The sequence below is a fragment of the Acinonyx jubatus genome, chromosome E4 (assembly GCF_027475565.1).
Source record: "Acinonyx jubatus isolate Ajub_Pintada_27869175 chromosome E4, VMU_Ajub_asm_v1.0, whole genome shotgun sequence".
In the NCBI taxonomy this organism is placed as follows: Eukaryota; Metazoa; Chordata; class Mammalia; order Carnivora; family Felidae; genus Acinonyx; species Acinonyx jubatus.
Genome location: NC_069395.1, coordinates 3,391,750 through 3,405,491, shown reverse-complemented (window position 1 = coordinate 3,405,491; position 13,742 = coordinate 3,391,750). Strand labels below are relative to the sequence as shown.

At 48.7% G+C, this 13,742-nt stretch overlaps 1 protein-coding gene across 6 annotated transcripts; it reads right to left on the bottom strand.

Annotated features, from left to right (window-relative positions):
* Window positions 1–705: 705 nt before the first annotated feature.
* LOC106987807 (T-cell surface glycoprotein CD1a-like) lies at window positions 706–12,606 on the bottom strand. Of its 6 annotated transcripts, none has more exons than XM_053208834.1 (6): window positions 12,430–12,606; window positions 11,619–11,885; window positions 10,687–10,965; window positions 10,209–10,487; window positions 9,791–9,881; window positions 706–1,239 (listed from the first exon to the last, which is right to left on the bottom strand). In XM_053208834.1, exons 1-6 carry the CDS (start codon window positions 12,488–12,490, stop codon window positions 1,143–1,145), a joined length of 1,074 nt encoding a protein of 357 aa, XP_053064809.1. In that variant the 5' UTR covers window positions 12,491–12,606; the 3' UTR covers window positions 706–1,142. The 6 variants fall into 6 exon arrangements, with proteins under 6 accessions (XP_053064809.1, XP_026904041.2, XP_026904039.1 ...); XM_027048240.2 differs by lacking the exon at window positions 9,791–9,881 and adding an exon at window positions 1,351–1,441; XM_027048238.2 differs by lacking the exons at window positions 9,791–9,881; window positions 10,209–10,487; window positions 10,687–10,965; window positions 11,619–11,885 and adding exons at window positions 1,351–1,441; window positions 1,769–2,047; window positions 2,246–2,524; window positions 3,205–3,471.
* Between the last annotated feature and the right edge of the window lie 1,136 nt (window positions 12,607–13,742).

The following is a 13,742-nucleotide window of genomic DNA, read 5'->3' as shown; positions in this document are numbered from 1 at the left end:
TATATATACGAATAAGCTCTATTTAAACACAAACACACAGGAAACAAGGCTGTGTATTCATCAGTGGGCAAGTGTTGCAGGCAGAGGCTCCCATGATCCCAACCCCCTATTAACTCCAGGAGCAATGGCTCACTGTGGCTGATTCCGTGTCCTCAGGGACTGGGACACAGCAGCCACCAATGTGAGGATGCTCTGTATGCCCTCTCCCTGCCGGACCCCCATTCATTCCTGAGCACAACACTCTTCCTGTCTTTTCTGGACCCACTCGTTTCCCTCCAGGGATGCACTCGCACTGCTACCTCTCAGGCACCACATTTATGCACCTGTGAATCCCCTGCTGGTTTTGCTAAAATGCAAATTGTGATGCAGTGAACCTCAGCTGAGGCCAAGCCCCTATATTGCCAACAAGCCCCAGGGTGACATCTCTGCTGCTGTCCTGAGGGCCTCAAACAGCCAGGACCTGCATCTGCCCTCCTCCTTTTATCCACAACAGGTCCACTCCAACAGGTGTCTGTGTTTAAATAATAGAAATATCCACAGACAAAACTGTATTCTCCTCAGAGGCTCAGAGATGTTACCAAGGAACCATAACAGTATCCAGTCTCCAGGCAAAGTGAAAAGACTTTTGACAAGAAGAACATCAAACGTCTCAACTACTACAAACACGACAGGAGGCGAAAGAAGAAAAAACTACGAAATTGGCATCAATTCAACACAGACTTTTATTGAGGACATATTCCATGCAGGCTAGACTCCTTGCCAAGGATACAAATATTAGAAAGACATGGACTTTACTCTCAAGAGGCCTAAGAATTAGGATGGAAAAGGGACCCAACTGGGGACAATAAGGGATGGGAAGTGAGTCATACGTTTGCCAAAGAGAAACTATGGATGTTGGAAATTCTCAGCAGGCAGAGACTGCTTCCCCTTGAAAATCAGAGAGGGCTCCCTGGAGGAAGTGGCATCTGATGCCTGTGACCCAGGGAGGTACTCAGGCTTCATTTTACTTGGAGAAAATGTAGAATTTAACTCCAAGAATCAGGTGAGAACAAAGCCCACTAAATTATTCTTGGCCGATATTGACAACTGATCATCGAGCACAAAGGAAAGACAAAAGTTGCACACAGAGACTTGCAAATCCATCACCACTGAGCTGGGTTTAGGTAAGTGCTGGAACCAGGGCTGCTGGGATCTCTCTCCGAAGGGAGGCCAGTGCACTGAGGTCTCCAGTGTGATTTCCTGGGAGGAACAGATTGGAAATGCTCTGCAGCAGGTGGAGGTGAGGACTCCAGGGGCAGGGGCATGGATTTACACAGTTGGGAAAGAGCAGGAAGGTGGTTCCAGACTTACCAGTGCTTCCAGAGCCAGAACGCAAGACCTGCCAGAAGCACCAGAGGCACCAGCACCACCAGGAAGACCAAGCCCACGGGGCGGTGCTGCTCTGTGGGTTCGGTGCACAGAGGGTGTCAATTCCCATCCACCCCGGGTTGACCTGCACCTACCTGGTCCTTTTTGCTCCCATCACCCTCTGCCTCACCAACCACCCTTCCTCTTTCTCCTCTCCCATCCCTGCTCACAGATGGACCCTTCAACCAACCCTCTGCTTCCTGCTACATCTACAGGACCCTCACACCCAGCTCTCCATTTCTTAGGTCACTAAATTTTAGTCCTTTATGATCTGGAGTCCCTAGAATCCCAACTTTGTATCTATCTCTCCTGAACTGCTAGAGGACCACCCTTTCCCAGCTGGGCACCCGCCCTTTCTCACCCCAGTAGAGGACAATATCCTGGCCTCCTAGACTGCTGTGTCTCACTCGGCAAGAGAGGCCGGCTGCCTCCCTGGCTTCCACGTCCAAGGATGTCTGAAGATACCATGTCCCGTCAGCATGGGGCAAGACCTCGCCTCGTCGGGTGCCCTGGTGCTCCTGCTCACCCCGCATCCACGTCACCCACACTGGCTTTGGGTAGAAGCCAGAGACGTGGCACATGAGGAGCAGATGGCCAGGCCCTGGACTGGGGCCAGTGGACAGCCAGGCCTCGGGCCTCACTGCAGAGACAGGATAGGAATTCTCAGACTGAGAGGGAAGATCTTCACGTCAGTTGAGATACCTACATCGCTCCACCTCTAGAAACCTGTCAGCATCATCCCCTCTCCCTCTTGGCCCCCTCTTACCCTGAAGCTGAGAAATGGTGCGAATTTATGAATGCACAGAGAGAATGCTTAGAGGTTGGGAGCAGGACTGACCTTGTCGCTTGAGATATGCCTTTCCTGCATCAAGAAGACCCAAGAGGAACTGAGGGCAGGTATCACTGAAAAGTGTGTGTATAATTTCATTGACCACATAGAACCGATTGAAGAGTGTGCAGACTTCTTCGGTCCTTCTGCCTCCCTTTGGAGATGGCCACCATGACGTGTTCTGGAAGCTCATGAGATCTGATCCTTGATATCCAATATGCACAAATCCTTCTGATACTTCTCCAAGGTGCAGCTCACAGCCTCCTTCCAGCTGGACCTGAAACGGATCTGGAAAGAGAGGTTGTGAGATACAGGAATAGAGAAGGGAAAGTGTTGACATGAGGTGAGTGGAAGCCATGGACGGAAGAAGGAGAAGTTGAGGGTATTGGAAGGAATCAAGCAAAGTGTGCTTTGAGTGAAGGCTCAGAGAGAGGGGAAGTGGTGGTCACTGGAGGCAGAGGAGGAGGTGAATGACTGCGGAAGAAACAAATGTTGGAGGAGTGACTGGAAGGGTGTGGGCAGAGAACAGGGAAGGCCTCCACTGGAGAGCTTGGATAAAATCATCTAGGGTGAGAAGAGAGAAGTGGATACAAGGAACACATAGACAGAGGTCATTGAGGGGACTGAACAGGGAGAAAAGCACATTTCAAGGATCAGTCACAGAGTGAGGGAGAGGAGGATATCTGGCTGCAGGCCAGGGAATGGGGTGGTCACTGCAGACATTACTGGAGGCATCAGAGCACAGCCTGAGGTCAACGAGAGTAGGGGAAGGAGCAGAAGACAAAAAGCTTTTCGAGAATCAGGGTCTGGATTCTGCCACCTGAACAGACAGGTGTGATTCAATTTTATGATGGGGAATCGAGAGGTTCAGCAGTCAGTGGAGGGTCTACCCAGGAGGAAGAAGGAACTCAAGGTTACACACACACCGACCACCTCCATCCCACCTGCCCTGAGGGACCTGAACTCACATTCAAGCTGCCATTGACTGACATGGTCCTGAAATACCTGAAGAAATCTAATGGAGTATGAATGGAATAACTTTTCCAGTTCCATGAAATGCTCGTTGCTGAAGTTGCCCCTGGACCAAGGCCGCAGGAAAATGAAAGCTCCGGTCTTGCTGTCCCAGCCATGAGTCTGCAGCTGTCCCAGCCAAGCTGAACCCTGATTTTGTGCCCGGGCACGGTTGTAAAAAGATGCGGTCAGGATGATTCGAAAAGTGATTGGCTCCTGGAAGTCTGTGCCAGAAGAACAGACAGACTGAGGAAGAGGAGGGCAGAGGGAAGGAGAGAGAATCAGCAAAAGGGGCCAGGGAGGGGCACCGAAATCTGGAGGACAGAGCCCCGAGCTTGGCACCCATCATTCAGAGGAGCACAAGGCCCTGGGGTCAGGGATGCTCAGGGAGGAACCAGGTGGACATGCCTCACTCCCCAGGAATGTGCTGGGGAACCCACACCATGTGTGCACACGCGCACAGACACCAATGCACACATGTACACACACACTCAGAGTTACACGTGATATGCACGCACATAGACACAAACGCAAACACAGACATACAGACACCCACCCACACACGTGCACACACGGCAGAAACACACAGAGATACACACACAGGCACCTATACACACATACTCATACACATATACACACATGCACACATGTACACAACAACATATGTGCACACATGACACACATCACACAAATGTAGACAAACACTCTTGCACCGACCAGGCAGGGCCACATCCTCACCATCATCACTGTCACCGCCTGGGACAAGAACCGTGAGCAACACCAGTTGCAACAACAGCATCTTATGTGCAGATGTTCTTTCTTTCTCTCGGAAAGTGGGTCTTTGGCGTCTGTTCTCACAACCCTCCCCACACGCAGCCCCTCTCTTCTGACTTCCTTCTCAACACACACGCCTTCCCTGAGTCTCCGCGACAATGCAAATGGGCTCCGCCCTCAACCCTGGACACCTACTCAGACTCTCACTTCCCCTCCGGGTCTGACCCTCCTCTCTGGCTTCCAGCTTCCCCCTGTCACCAGCCTCCGTCGTGCTCCCTGAGGCCCTGATTCAGGCCCTGTTCAGGCTGGGGAACAAGTCTCGTGTGGCATGGAAAAGGGACCCTACCTCTCGTGCCTTTTCTCCTCATCCAGACAGTAACCCATGAAGACACACGGCTCCCCAGCACCCAGGCCCGGCGCCTACTGTCACCTTCTCATGACCTTGGGACACCCCACAAGGGCTTCCGTCCATGTCTCACCCCCACCCCAACCCATTCCCATCTATGCCTTCTCACTGTCTGCATTAAAATTCAAAATCAACCAGATAAATTTGAAGGTCACCTTCTTTTAATTGAGGAAAGGGGTCTAATCACGCAGATGACTTCCTCTCTTGGGGGATGGAGAGGGTCCATGTGAGAGAGGACCTCACTTGTGATGAACATTGAGGGTCCTCAATGACGGGGGAAGACTTACATTTCTGGAGGAGGTTGGACTGCACTTAGGTTAGGTTAAACAAGGTTTGGGGAGTTGGCCTGCCCAAGGCCCCATTTTGAGCCCATGGGTTTCTTTTAACACTTACTCTACTTGCTTTTCCAAATTTTGCCACGATTGCCTGTGTAACAGTATCAACAACCACCAGTTCACCATTATTTTTAGGGGAGAATCAGTTGCCATCAGAGAGACCACGGGGTATTGAAACATCTGAAGAATACCCCCTCAGTCGGACTTCCATTAATGTATATTCACTCACCAAACCGTCGCTTAACAGCTTCCTGGATCCAAGCACCTGGCTACACACATGACAATACAGTGTTCACAATGCAACCAGTATTCAAGGAGCTTTTAGTCTACTTGGGAAGAAAATCACGTCAACCAAGAACTAACCATTTTGGTGTGCTGAGTTTTCTTTTAATGTGCAGACCGTAGACTCTAACAAACCTGCCTAAAACAATATTTACTAAAGTGGTGACCTTTACAGGTGTTTGCCCTCTCAGAATCTTGACTCAGTGGTTGGCTCAGGTGTTTCGAATCCCCTGGAACCGGATCCCAAATCCAACAGGGCCTGGCAAGCGGTAGGCGCTCGATGATTAACTCTGAGTGATTGAATAATTCAGTTCAGGCATCAAATTATTCTTAAAGGTTATGGATTTCTTTGGCATAAAAATGTTTTTAGTATCCAAAAGTATTAGTTGTAATCCTACTTGATGAAATCTGAATCTACACAGGTATCTTTTGGAGTCAAGCATATGCTAATAACCATGAAGTTCACACCGAGGGTCCTACGGCAAATCTACGACAAGAAATCATGGGAATTTATAGTGTGTGGACTTAATAGAGTGTTCTGGAATCATGTATCCAGATTCCTTTCCTACTATTCCTGCTAGAATGTTCCATGCTTGTCTTATCATGAGTTGGCCGTGCTGGACATGCTGACCTTCCACTTCCGTGGTGTTCTTAAGTGTTTAAAAGCCCTTAAGTATTTGTGCTTTATGTCATCTGGATAATGTGTTTGGGCTATTTGTCTTGTTATTTCTTGGATGACCAGTAAACTGAAATAAACTCAGGCTGTTGAGAGAAAGATAATATTTTTGGCTAGTTCAGACTGGAACATAGAAAATTGGAAAGAGCTCACTCCCACACATAAGATTTTGAAAAGCTGGATCGCCCAAATCACTTCTCTGGAATCCATCAAAGTTGAAGGGTGAGAGCAAGTTGTCAACCCAAAAATCTAGGGAAATACAGACTCCTCCAAGGAAATCAGGGATTCAGATGCCAGAGGCTTTATAAACCAGAATGAATAATTCAGCTACAATTGTTAACAAATGACTGAAGGCTCATTGAGGACTGGGAGGCCCTGAGAGTCACAGACTTAGCAAATTTGATATGTCTCTAGGCTTTTGCCCATTGGCCTCCCAGGGTCCTGACAAACTGAAGTCCAGGATTCAGACCAGAGAACTGCTTTCTGGTGGTACAAGCCTGGGGTCTGACAGCAGCTCCCTCCTGAGAAGGGCGGGAAGGCCACCATCCCCCACACAGAAAGGAGCCTTCACTGGGTGTGGGAAGGGCAGGGAGCCCCACTACCTAAGGGCACAGTGAGCCACTCTGCAGCTAGGGCGAGGGGCAGTGGGGGAAGGGACAGGAACACACCTTGTCCCAGACTAAGAGGCTCCATCTTCTGAGCAAAGGGGGAACTCTCGGAAGGCCTAGTCCCCAAACTGAAACACAAAGCACCTGGCTGAGGATGGGACTGGACCAGAGCAGAGGTAGCGTCCCCCTCGCTGTCCCAAGCAGACCAGCCAGCAGGGAACCAAGGGCAGCTCCTGCTGGTGGGGGTTCAAGACGATGAAGATACATGCCCTTGAGCCACATCCTGTTAGAAAAAGAAAATCTCAGACCCAAAATGATGTCATCAGCTGAGTTCCCTCCCTGGGACTTCATACCCAATTGAACAAACTACAACCACCCAGAAATGTAGCCTTACCCAGTCATCACCAGCAAATTTTTCTTTCCACAGAGCAATGAGTCTGTCACCTGGTTTCTCTCCAGCCCCCAAAGACAGATGAGGTCATATGCATGATAAGAGCCCTTACTCTTCCCCCAAGAAAGAGGCCTGATTCCTGGAACAATCCTTCACATTTGCTGCTATCTCCCCGGCCCCACCCTCCCTCTGTAAAAACCTTCCATTTGTACAACTTCTCTAAGTGCCTACCTGAGGGCCACATGGGGTGATGTGTGATTCATGGATCATTTAATAAAGCAATTATTGCTGAAATCTATGAGGTTAAATTTTCTTATTTACCAATTCTAAAGTTTGCTCTGAATGATTAAATGTACATATCAAAAAAAAAAAAAAGCTTGGAGGACAAGATTATTCGTTATGTCTTAAACACCTGTACACACAGCTGCCTCTCATACATTTTAGAACCAGTCTCAGAGAACATGTTTACCATACAAATAGGAAAAGCTGACTAAGTCATGAATGAATGAATGAATGAATGAATGAATGAATGAATAACAGAATGTACGAATGAATGAATGAATGAATGAATGAATGAATGAATGAATACATGTGTTGGGAAGAAATCCATGGAAAATTTCTCGCATTTTGAGTATTTAATGCCATTACCACGACAGCTCCTGGTTCATGAAGGCTGGTGCAGCTTACCCTTCCATCTCTAGGAAAACCCTGGAGAAAATTTTTACCTCTTATCCAGCAGCTGAACCAGCACTCGATTCCTGATCAGCGGTTTGTTAGAAACCCACGAAAACACCCAGGATAGGGATTGATCCAGATGTCAGTGTCAATAAGACAGGGTAAGAGTGTGACAGGTGAGGACACGTGAAGAAAAAGGCAAGCAGGCAAGAAAAAGAATAGAGGAATATTTTTCAAGAATTGAAGGCAAGGAAGAGAAGAGTGAGGAAGAACACCGCAAGGAAGAGAGATATTATCCCAGCATCCCCAGGGGCCACGTCCACGTCCATCAGAGGGAGCACCCAATCACAAAGGACAGAAATCCACCTTTGTGGGCTGAAACCATACAGGAAATGAATGGGCTGATGGAACCGGGGATCCCAGGGTTATTGGGGCTCCAGTCCATTCTGCGGGTTTGTGCGTCTGCCTTCACTTTTGTGATGCTTTGATTTTGTTGTTGCTACTGTTTTCTGCTTCACGGGAATATGATGACAAATGAAAATTGTACCTTTGTACAGAATGCAGTTTTCTAGCCCCTGAGGAAGGATGGCTGGGAGGCCCCACGGGCCACATGGGCCTTCGCCAGCTCTGGCTGGTGCAGCAGAGCCTGTGATGTGACATGAACAAAGGTCCTCCTGATGAAAGTCTTCCAACAGCTTCTCCGAGAGGACGGCCTGAAGAACGTCGGGAGCCCAGTGCACACGGCATGCAGGGAGCTGCAGGTGACGCTCAGGTCCTGAGCTGCCGAGCCTCGAGTGGCATGCAGCATTTTGAAGGAAAATGAAGAATTGGTCAAGAAAACCTGAATTCAAGCAAACCGTGAAAATTAACATTTTATGTAGCTTTCATCCCACATTTGAATACTTTTAATTGCTGGGCAATAAACTCTGTTTTCTCCAAAAAAAACATAAAACGAAGTACACACCAGATGTACAGGGTGACGTGATGCCCACAACCACACTACCCCACCACCTCACATCTGGGTCCTCTCCTTTCTCTTTCTTTTCTCTTCTTCTCATTCTTGTGGTGAGAACACGTTGGATCCAACCTCTTGGAAAACTTCACATGTACAATTTCTCTGCCTTCTTGAATGCAGGTGTCATCCTCAGGCTTGCTGTTCTGCTGCTGAAAAATGGATTGCAGTTGTTTACGCTTCATACCCCGACTTTATCATCTGGGACAAGAAAGATCATCTCATTCTCTGCCATTGACCATGGGAATCAGAATGCCTGTGACCTGAGCCACCTGGAGCAGGTGCGTGGCCCTGAACCATCACTCTGGGCAAGGACAAGTGGCAGCTGTCTGATGATTGTCATGAATGGGAGGTTACCTGTCCATCCTTTGTCCTGTCACATTGTCAGAGATGCTTTCTCCTGAGGAAGTCAGGCTGATTAGAACCCAGGGCTACACACGAGGGTGGAGTCAACCAACCAAAAACCACAAGGTGGCCATGAGAGCATGACAGGTGGACTGGATCCAACAGAAGCAGGCAAATAGTCCAATGTAGGGGAGAAGTTTGGTGAAGTGCCATGATTTGCTCTCCCCCTCCCAATATTTTTCACCTTTTCCGTCCCTTCTATGTCAACGTTATTTTCCAGAAATGTCCACGTGTACAAACATCTGGACTACTACAAACCTGTCAGGAGGCAAAAGAAAAAGACAAACCTATGAAACTGACATAAATTCAACACAGGTATTTATTGAGGACATATTCCATGCAGTGGGGCTCCTTGCCAAGGATACAAATATTAAAAAGACATGGACCTCATCTCTAAAGTCCTAAGAATTAGAAGGGAAAGGACCCTAACTGTTGGCAACAAGGGCTGGGGGTCAGGAATAGATTTGCCAAGTGCAGGAAAATGTGGTGCTAATTCTCACGAAGCAAAGACTGCTTCCAGTTATGAATAAGGGACGGCTCACTGGAGGAAGTGATGTCTGATGCCTGTGACGCATGGACATTGCTGGGACTTCATTATACTCTGAGATAATTTTGAGATTTAAGTCCCAGAGTCAGGTCAGAACAACAAATCCCCCTAAACTACACTTAACTCATCTTGACAACTGATCACTGACCAGAAAGGAAAGACAACAGTCACACAGAGATTTGCTGGTCCATCACCACTGAGCTGGGTTTAGGGACGTCCTGGTCCTGGGCTGCTGGGATCTCACTCCAAAGGGAGGCCAGTACACTGAGGTGTCTTGTGTGATTTCCTGGGAGGAACAGATTGGAAATCGTTCTGCAGCAGGGGGAGGTGAGGAATGCAGGGGGAACGACACTGGGACGAGGAGGGCTGAGGACAGACAGGAAAGTGGGGAGACACTTCGGAAAGTGCAGAAAGGTGGCTCCAGAGACTTACCGACGCTTCCAGAGCCAGGAGGCAAGACCTGCCAGAAGCACCAGGGGCACGATCACCACCAGGAAGAGCAAGTCCACAGGGCGGTGTTGCTCTGTGGGTTTGGTGCACAGAGGGTGTCAATTCCCATCCACCCCGGGTTGACCTGCACCTACCTGGTCCTTTTTGCTCCCATCACCTTCTGCCTCACCAACCACCCTTCCTCCTTCTCGTTTCTATCCCTGCTCAGAGATGGACCGTTCACCCAATCTCTGCTTCCTCCCACATCTACAGGACCCTCACATACAGCTCACCACTTCCTGGGTTACTAAATATATGTACTGTTTAGTCTGGAATCCTAGAATCCCAAGTTTCTCTTCAGGCTCTCTGGCTCTGAGGACCTGCCACCGTCTTTCCCAGAGAAGACCCCACCCTTTCTCACCCCAGTAGAAGACCATATCCTGGCCTTCTAGACTGCTGTGTCTCACTCGGCAAGACAGGCCAGCTGCCTCTCTGGCTTCCACGTCCAAGGACGTCTGAAGATACCATGTCCCGTCAGCATGGGGCAAGACCTCGCCTCGTCGGGTGCCCTGTTGCTCCTGGTCACCCCGCATCCACATCACCCACACTGGTTTTGGGTAGAAGCCAGAGACGTGGCACACGAGGAGCAGATGGCCAGGCCCCGGACTTGGGCCAGTGGACAGCCAGGCCTCTGGCCTCACTGCAGACACAGGACAGGTATTCTCAGACTGAGAAGGTAAATCTTCACATCGCTTTAGATACACACGTCTTTCCACCTCTAGAAACCGGCCAACATCACCCCTCTCCCTCTTGGCCCCTTTTCACTCTGTATTTGAGGAAATGGTGCAAATTTATGAGTGCAAAATAGAGAATGCTTGGAGGGAGGGAGCAGGACTGACCTTGCCGCTGAAGATCTGCCTTCCCTGCCTCAAGAAGACCCAAGAGGAAACGGGGGCAGATGTCAATAATATGTGCTCGTATTCGTAAGTTGACCACATGGTACTGATTGAATAGTTTGGAGACCTGCTGAGCCCTCCTTCCTCCCTTTGGAGATGGCCACCATGACATGTTCTGGAAGCTCACGAGATCTGATCCTTCATATGCAATCTGCATGAAGCCTACTGATGGCTCCCCAACATGTAGTCCACAGCCTTTTGCCACCTGTACCTGAAAGGGATCTGGGAACAGAGGCTGTGTGTTATAGGAAAGGGAGAGAGAAAGAAATGAAATGAGGTGAATATAAGTGAAAGGCAAAGAAAGCAGAGGGAGATATTGAGTGTATTGGAAAGAATGGAGCAAAGTTTGGTTTAGGTGGAGGCTCAGAAAATGGGTAGTCACTGGAGGCAGAGGAAGAGGTGAATGACTGAGGAAGGCACAAATGTGGGAGAAGAGAACAGGGAAGGTCTCCAATGGAGAGCTGGGATAAAATCATCTAGGGTGAGGGGAGAGCAGTGGGTACAGGAAACACATAGATTCACTGAGCGATCTGGATTGGGTGAAAAGCACATTTCAAGGATCAGTCACAGAGTGAGGGAGAGGTGGGTACCTGGCTGGAGGCCAGGAAATGGGGTGGTCATGGAAGATACCAATAGAGACATGACAACACAGCCTGTGGTCAATGAGAGGATGGGAAGTAGCAGAAGACATGAAGGTTTTCAAGAATCGGGGTCTAGGTTCTGCCCCCTAAACACATGTGGAATTCAGTTTTACGATGGGGAGAGACATGAAGTTCAGAAGCCAGGGGACACTCCTTCCTAGAGGAAGAAGGAACTCAAGGAGATGCACACGCCTGCCACCTCCATCCCATCTGCCCTGATGGATCCAAACTCACATTCAAGTTGCCATTGACGAACATGGTTCTGAAATATCAAAGGAAAAATCATGGAGAATGTCTGTAATGTCCTTTCCTCTTCCCTCAGCTCCTTCTCGCTGAAGTTGCCCTTGGACCAAGGCCGCTTGTACATGAAAATGCCTTTCTTGCTGTCCCAGCCATGAGTCTGCAGCCCATCCAGCCAAGCAGAGCCCAGATTTTGTGTCCAGGAATGGTTGTAAAAGGATGCTGTCATGATGCTTCGAAAAGTGATTGGCTCCTGGAAGTCTGTACAAGAAGAACAGATAGACTGAGGAAGAGGAGGGCATTGGGAAGGAGAGAGAATGCAGAAAAAGGTCTCAGGGAGGGGCATCAAAATCTGGAGGAAAGGGAGCCGTAGTTCCCTCTGGAGACATGTGCTGCCCCAGAGCCCAGAGCTTCATACCCATGGTCCAGAAGAGTACAAGGCCCTGGGGTCAAGGATGCTCAGAAAGGAACTAGGCTGACATCCCACACTCCCCAGGTATGTGCTGGGGAACCCACACCCTGCATGCCCATATGCACAGACACAAATGCACGTATGTACACACACAAATACTCAGAATTACACACACATGCATACAAAAACACAGATGTACAGACACACACATGTGCACACATGCAAACACAGAGATGCACACAGGCACTATCCACACATAGTCACATATATTTACACATACAGAACACAAGCACATGCACACCAATGCACACATGTGTGTGCGCACACATACAAGCACACACACAGACACACGCACACACACGTGCCCCCACAGGGCAGGCCCAGAGCCCTCACCGTCGTCACTGTCACCACCTGGGACAAGAACCGTGAGCAAGACCAGTTGCAACAACAGCATCTTATGTGCAGATGTTCTTTCTTTCTCTCGGAAAGTGGGTCTTTGGCGTCTGTTCTCACAAACCTCCCCACACGCAGCCCCTCTCTTCTGACTTCCTTCTCAACACACCCGCCTTCCCTGAGTCTCTGCGACAATGCAAATGGGCTCCGCCCTCAACCCTGGACACCTACTCAGACTTTCACTTCCCCTCCGGGTCTGACCCTCCTCTCGGCTTCCAGCTTCTCCCTGTCACCTGCCTCCATCCTGCTCCCTGAGGCCCTAATTCAAGTGCTGGGGAGCAAGTCTTGCATGGCATGGAAAAGGGACCCTACCACTCGTGCCTTTTCTCGTCATCCAGACAGTAACCCATGAAAACACACAGTTCCCCAGCACCCAGCCCTGGAGTCTGCTGTCACCCTGTCTCTCCAGTCCTTGGGACACTGCCCAAGAACTTCCTTCGTGTCTCACCCCCAACCCAGCTGATTAGTGTTAGTGGTCTTCTGTTTGGTTGGGTTTTTTTTTAATTCCAGTATAGTTAACATACAGTGTTATATTAGTTTTAGGTGTACAATAGAGTGATTCAGCACCTCTACACCTTACTCAGTGCTCATCAATATAAGGGTAATCCTAATCTGCTTCACCTACTTCACCCACCTGCCACCACATCCTCCTTGGTAACCAGCAGTGTGTTCTCTATAGTTCAGGGTCCAGTTCTTTTTGTTCTTATCTCTTTTTTTGTTGTTTGTTTCTCTTGTTTCTTAAATTCCACGTATAAGTGGAATTATATGCTATTTGTCTTTCTCTTACTGACTTAGTTCACTTACCATCATATTTTCTAGATCTATCCATGCGGTTGCAAATGGAAGGATTTCGCTCCTTGTTGCAGCTAGTGATATTCCACTGTATGTGTATACCACATCATATTTGTCCATTCATCTATCCATGGACACTAGGGCTGCTTCCATATCTTGGCTATTGTACGTAATGCTGCAATAAACATAAGGGTGCGTGTATGTTTTCAAATTGCTGTTTTTGTATTACTTGGGTACGTATACAGTAGTAGAATTAATGGATCATATGGTAATTCTGCTTTTAGTTTTTTCAGGAACCTCAATACTGTTTTCCTTAGTGGCTGTACCAATTTGCACTCCCACCAACAGGGTGCAAGACTTCCTTTTTCTCCACATCTTCCCCAACACTTGTTTCTTCTGTGTTTAAATTTAGCCACTCTGAATCAGGAGACTATAGATGCTGGAGAGGATGTGGAGAAACG

Coding starts and splice junctions, on each gene's coding strand:
- LOC106987807 (XM_053208834.1), bottom strand. CDS start 12,490: ATGCTGTTGTTGCAACTGGTCTTGCTCACGGTTCTTGTCCCAGGTGGT. Junction 11,886..12,429: donor AGGTGGTGACAGTGACGACG/GTGAGGGCTCTG, acceptor CTTCTTGTACAG/ACTTCCAGGAGCCAATCACT. Junction 9,882..10,208: donor GGATATGGTCTTCTACTGGG/GTGAGAAAGGGT, acceptor CCAAACCCACAG/AGCAACACCGCCCTGTGGAC.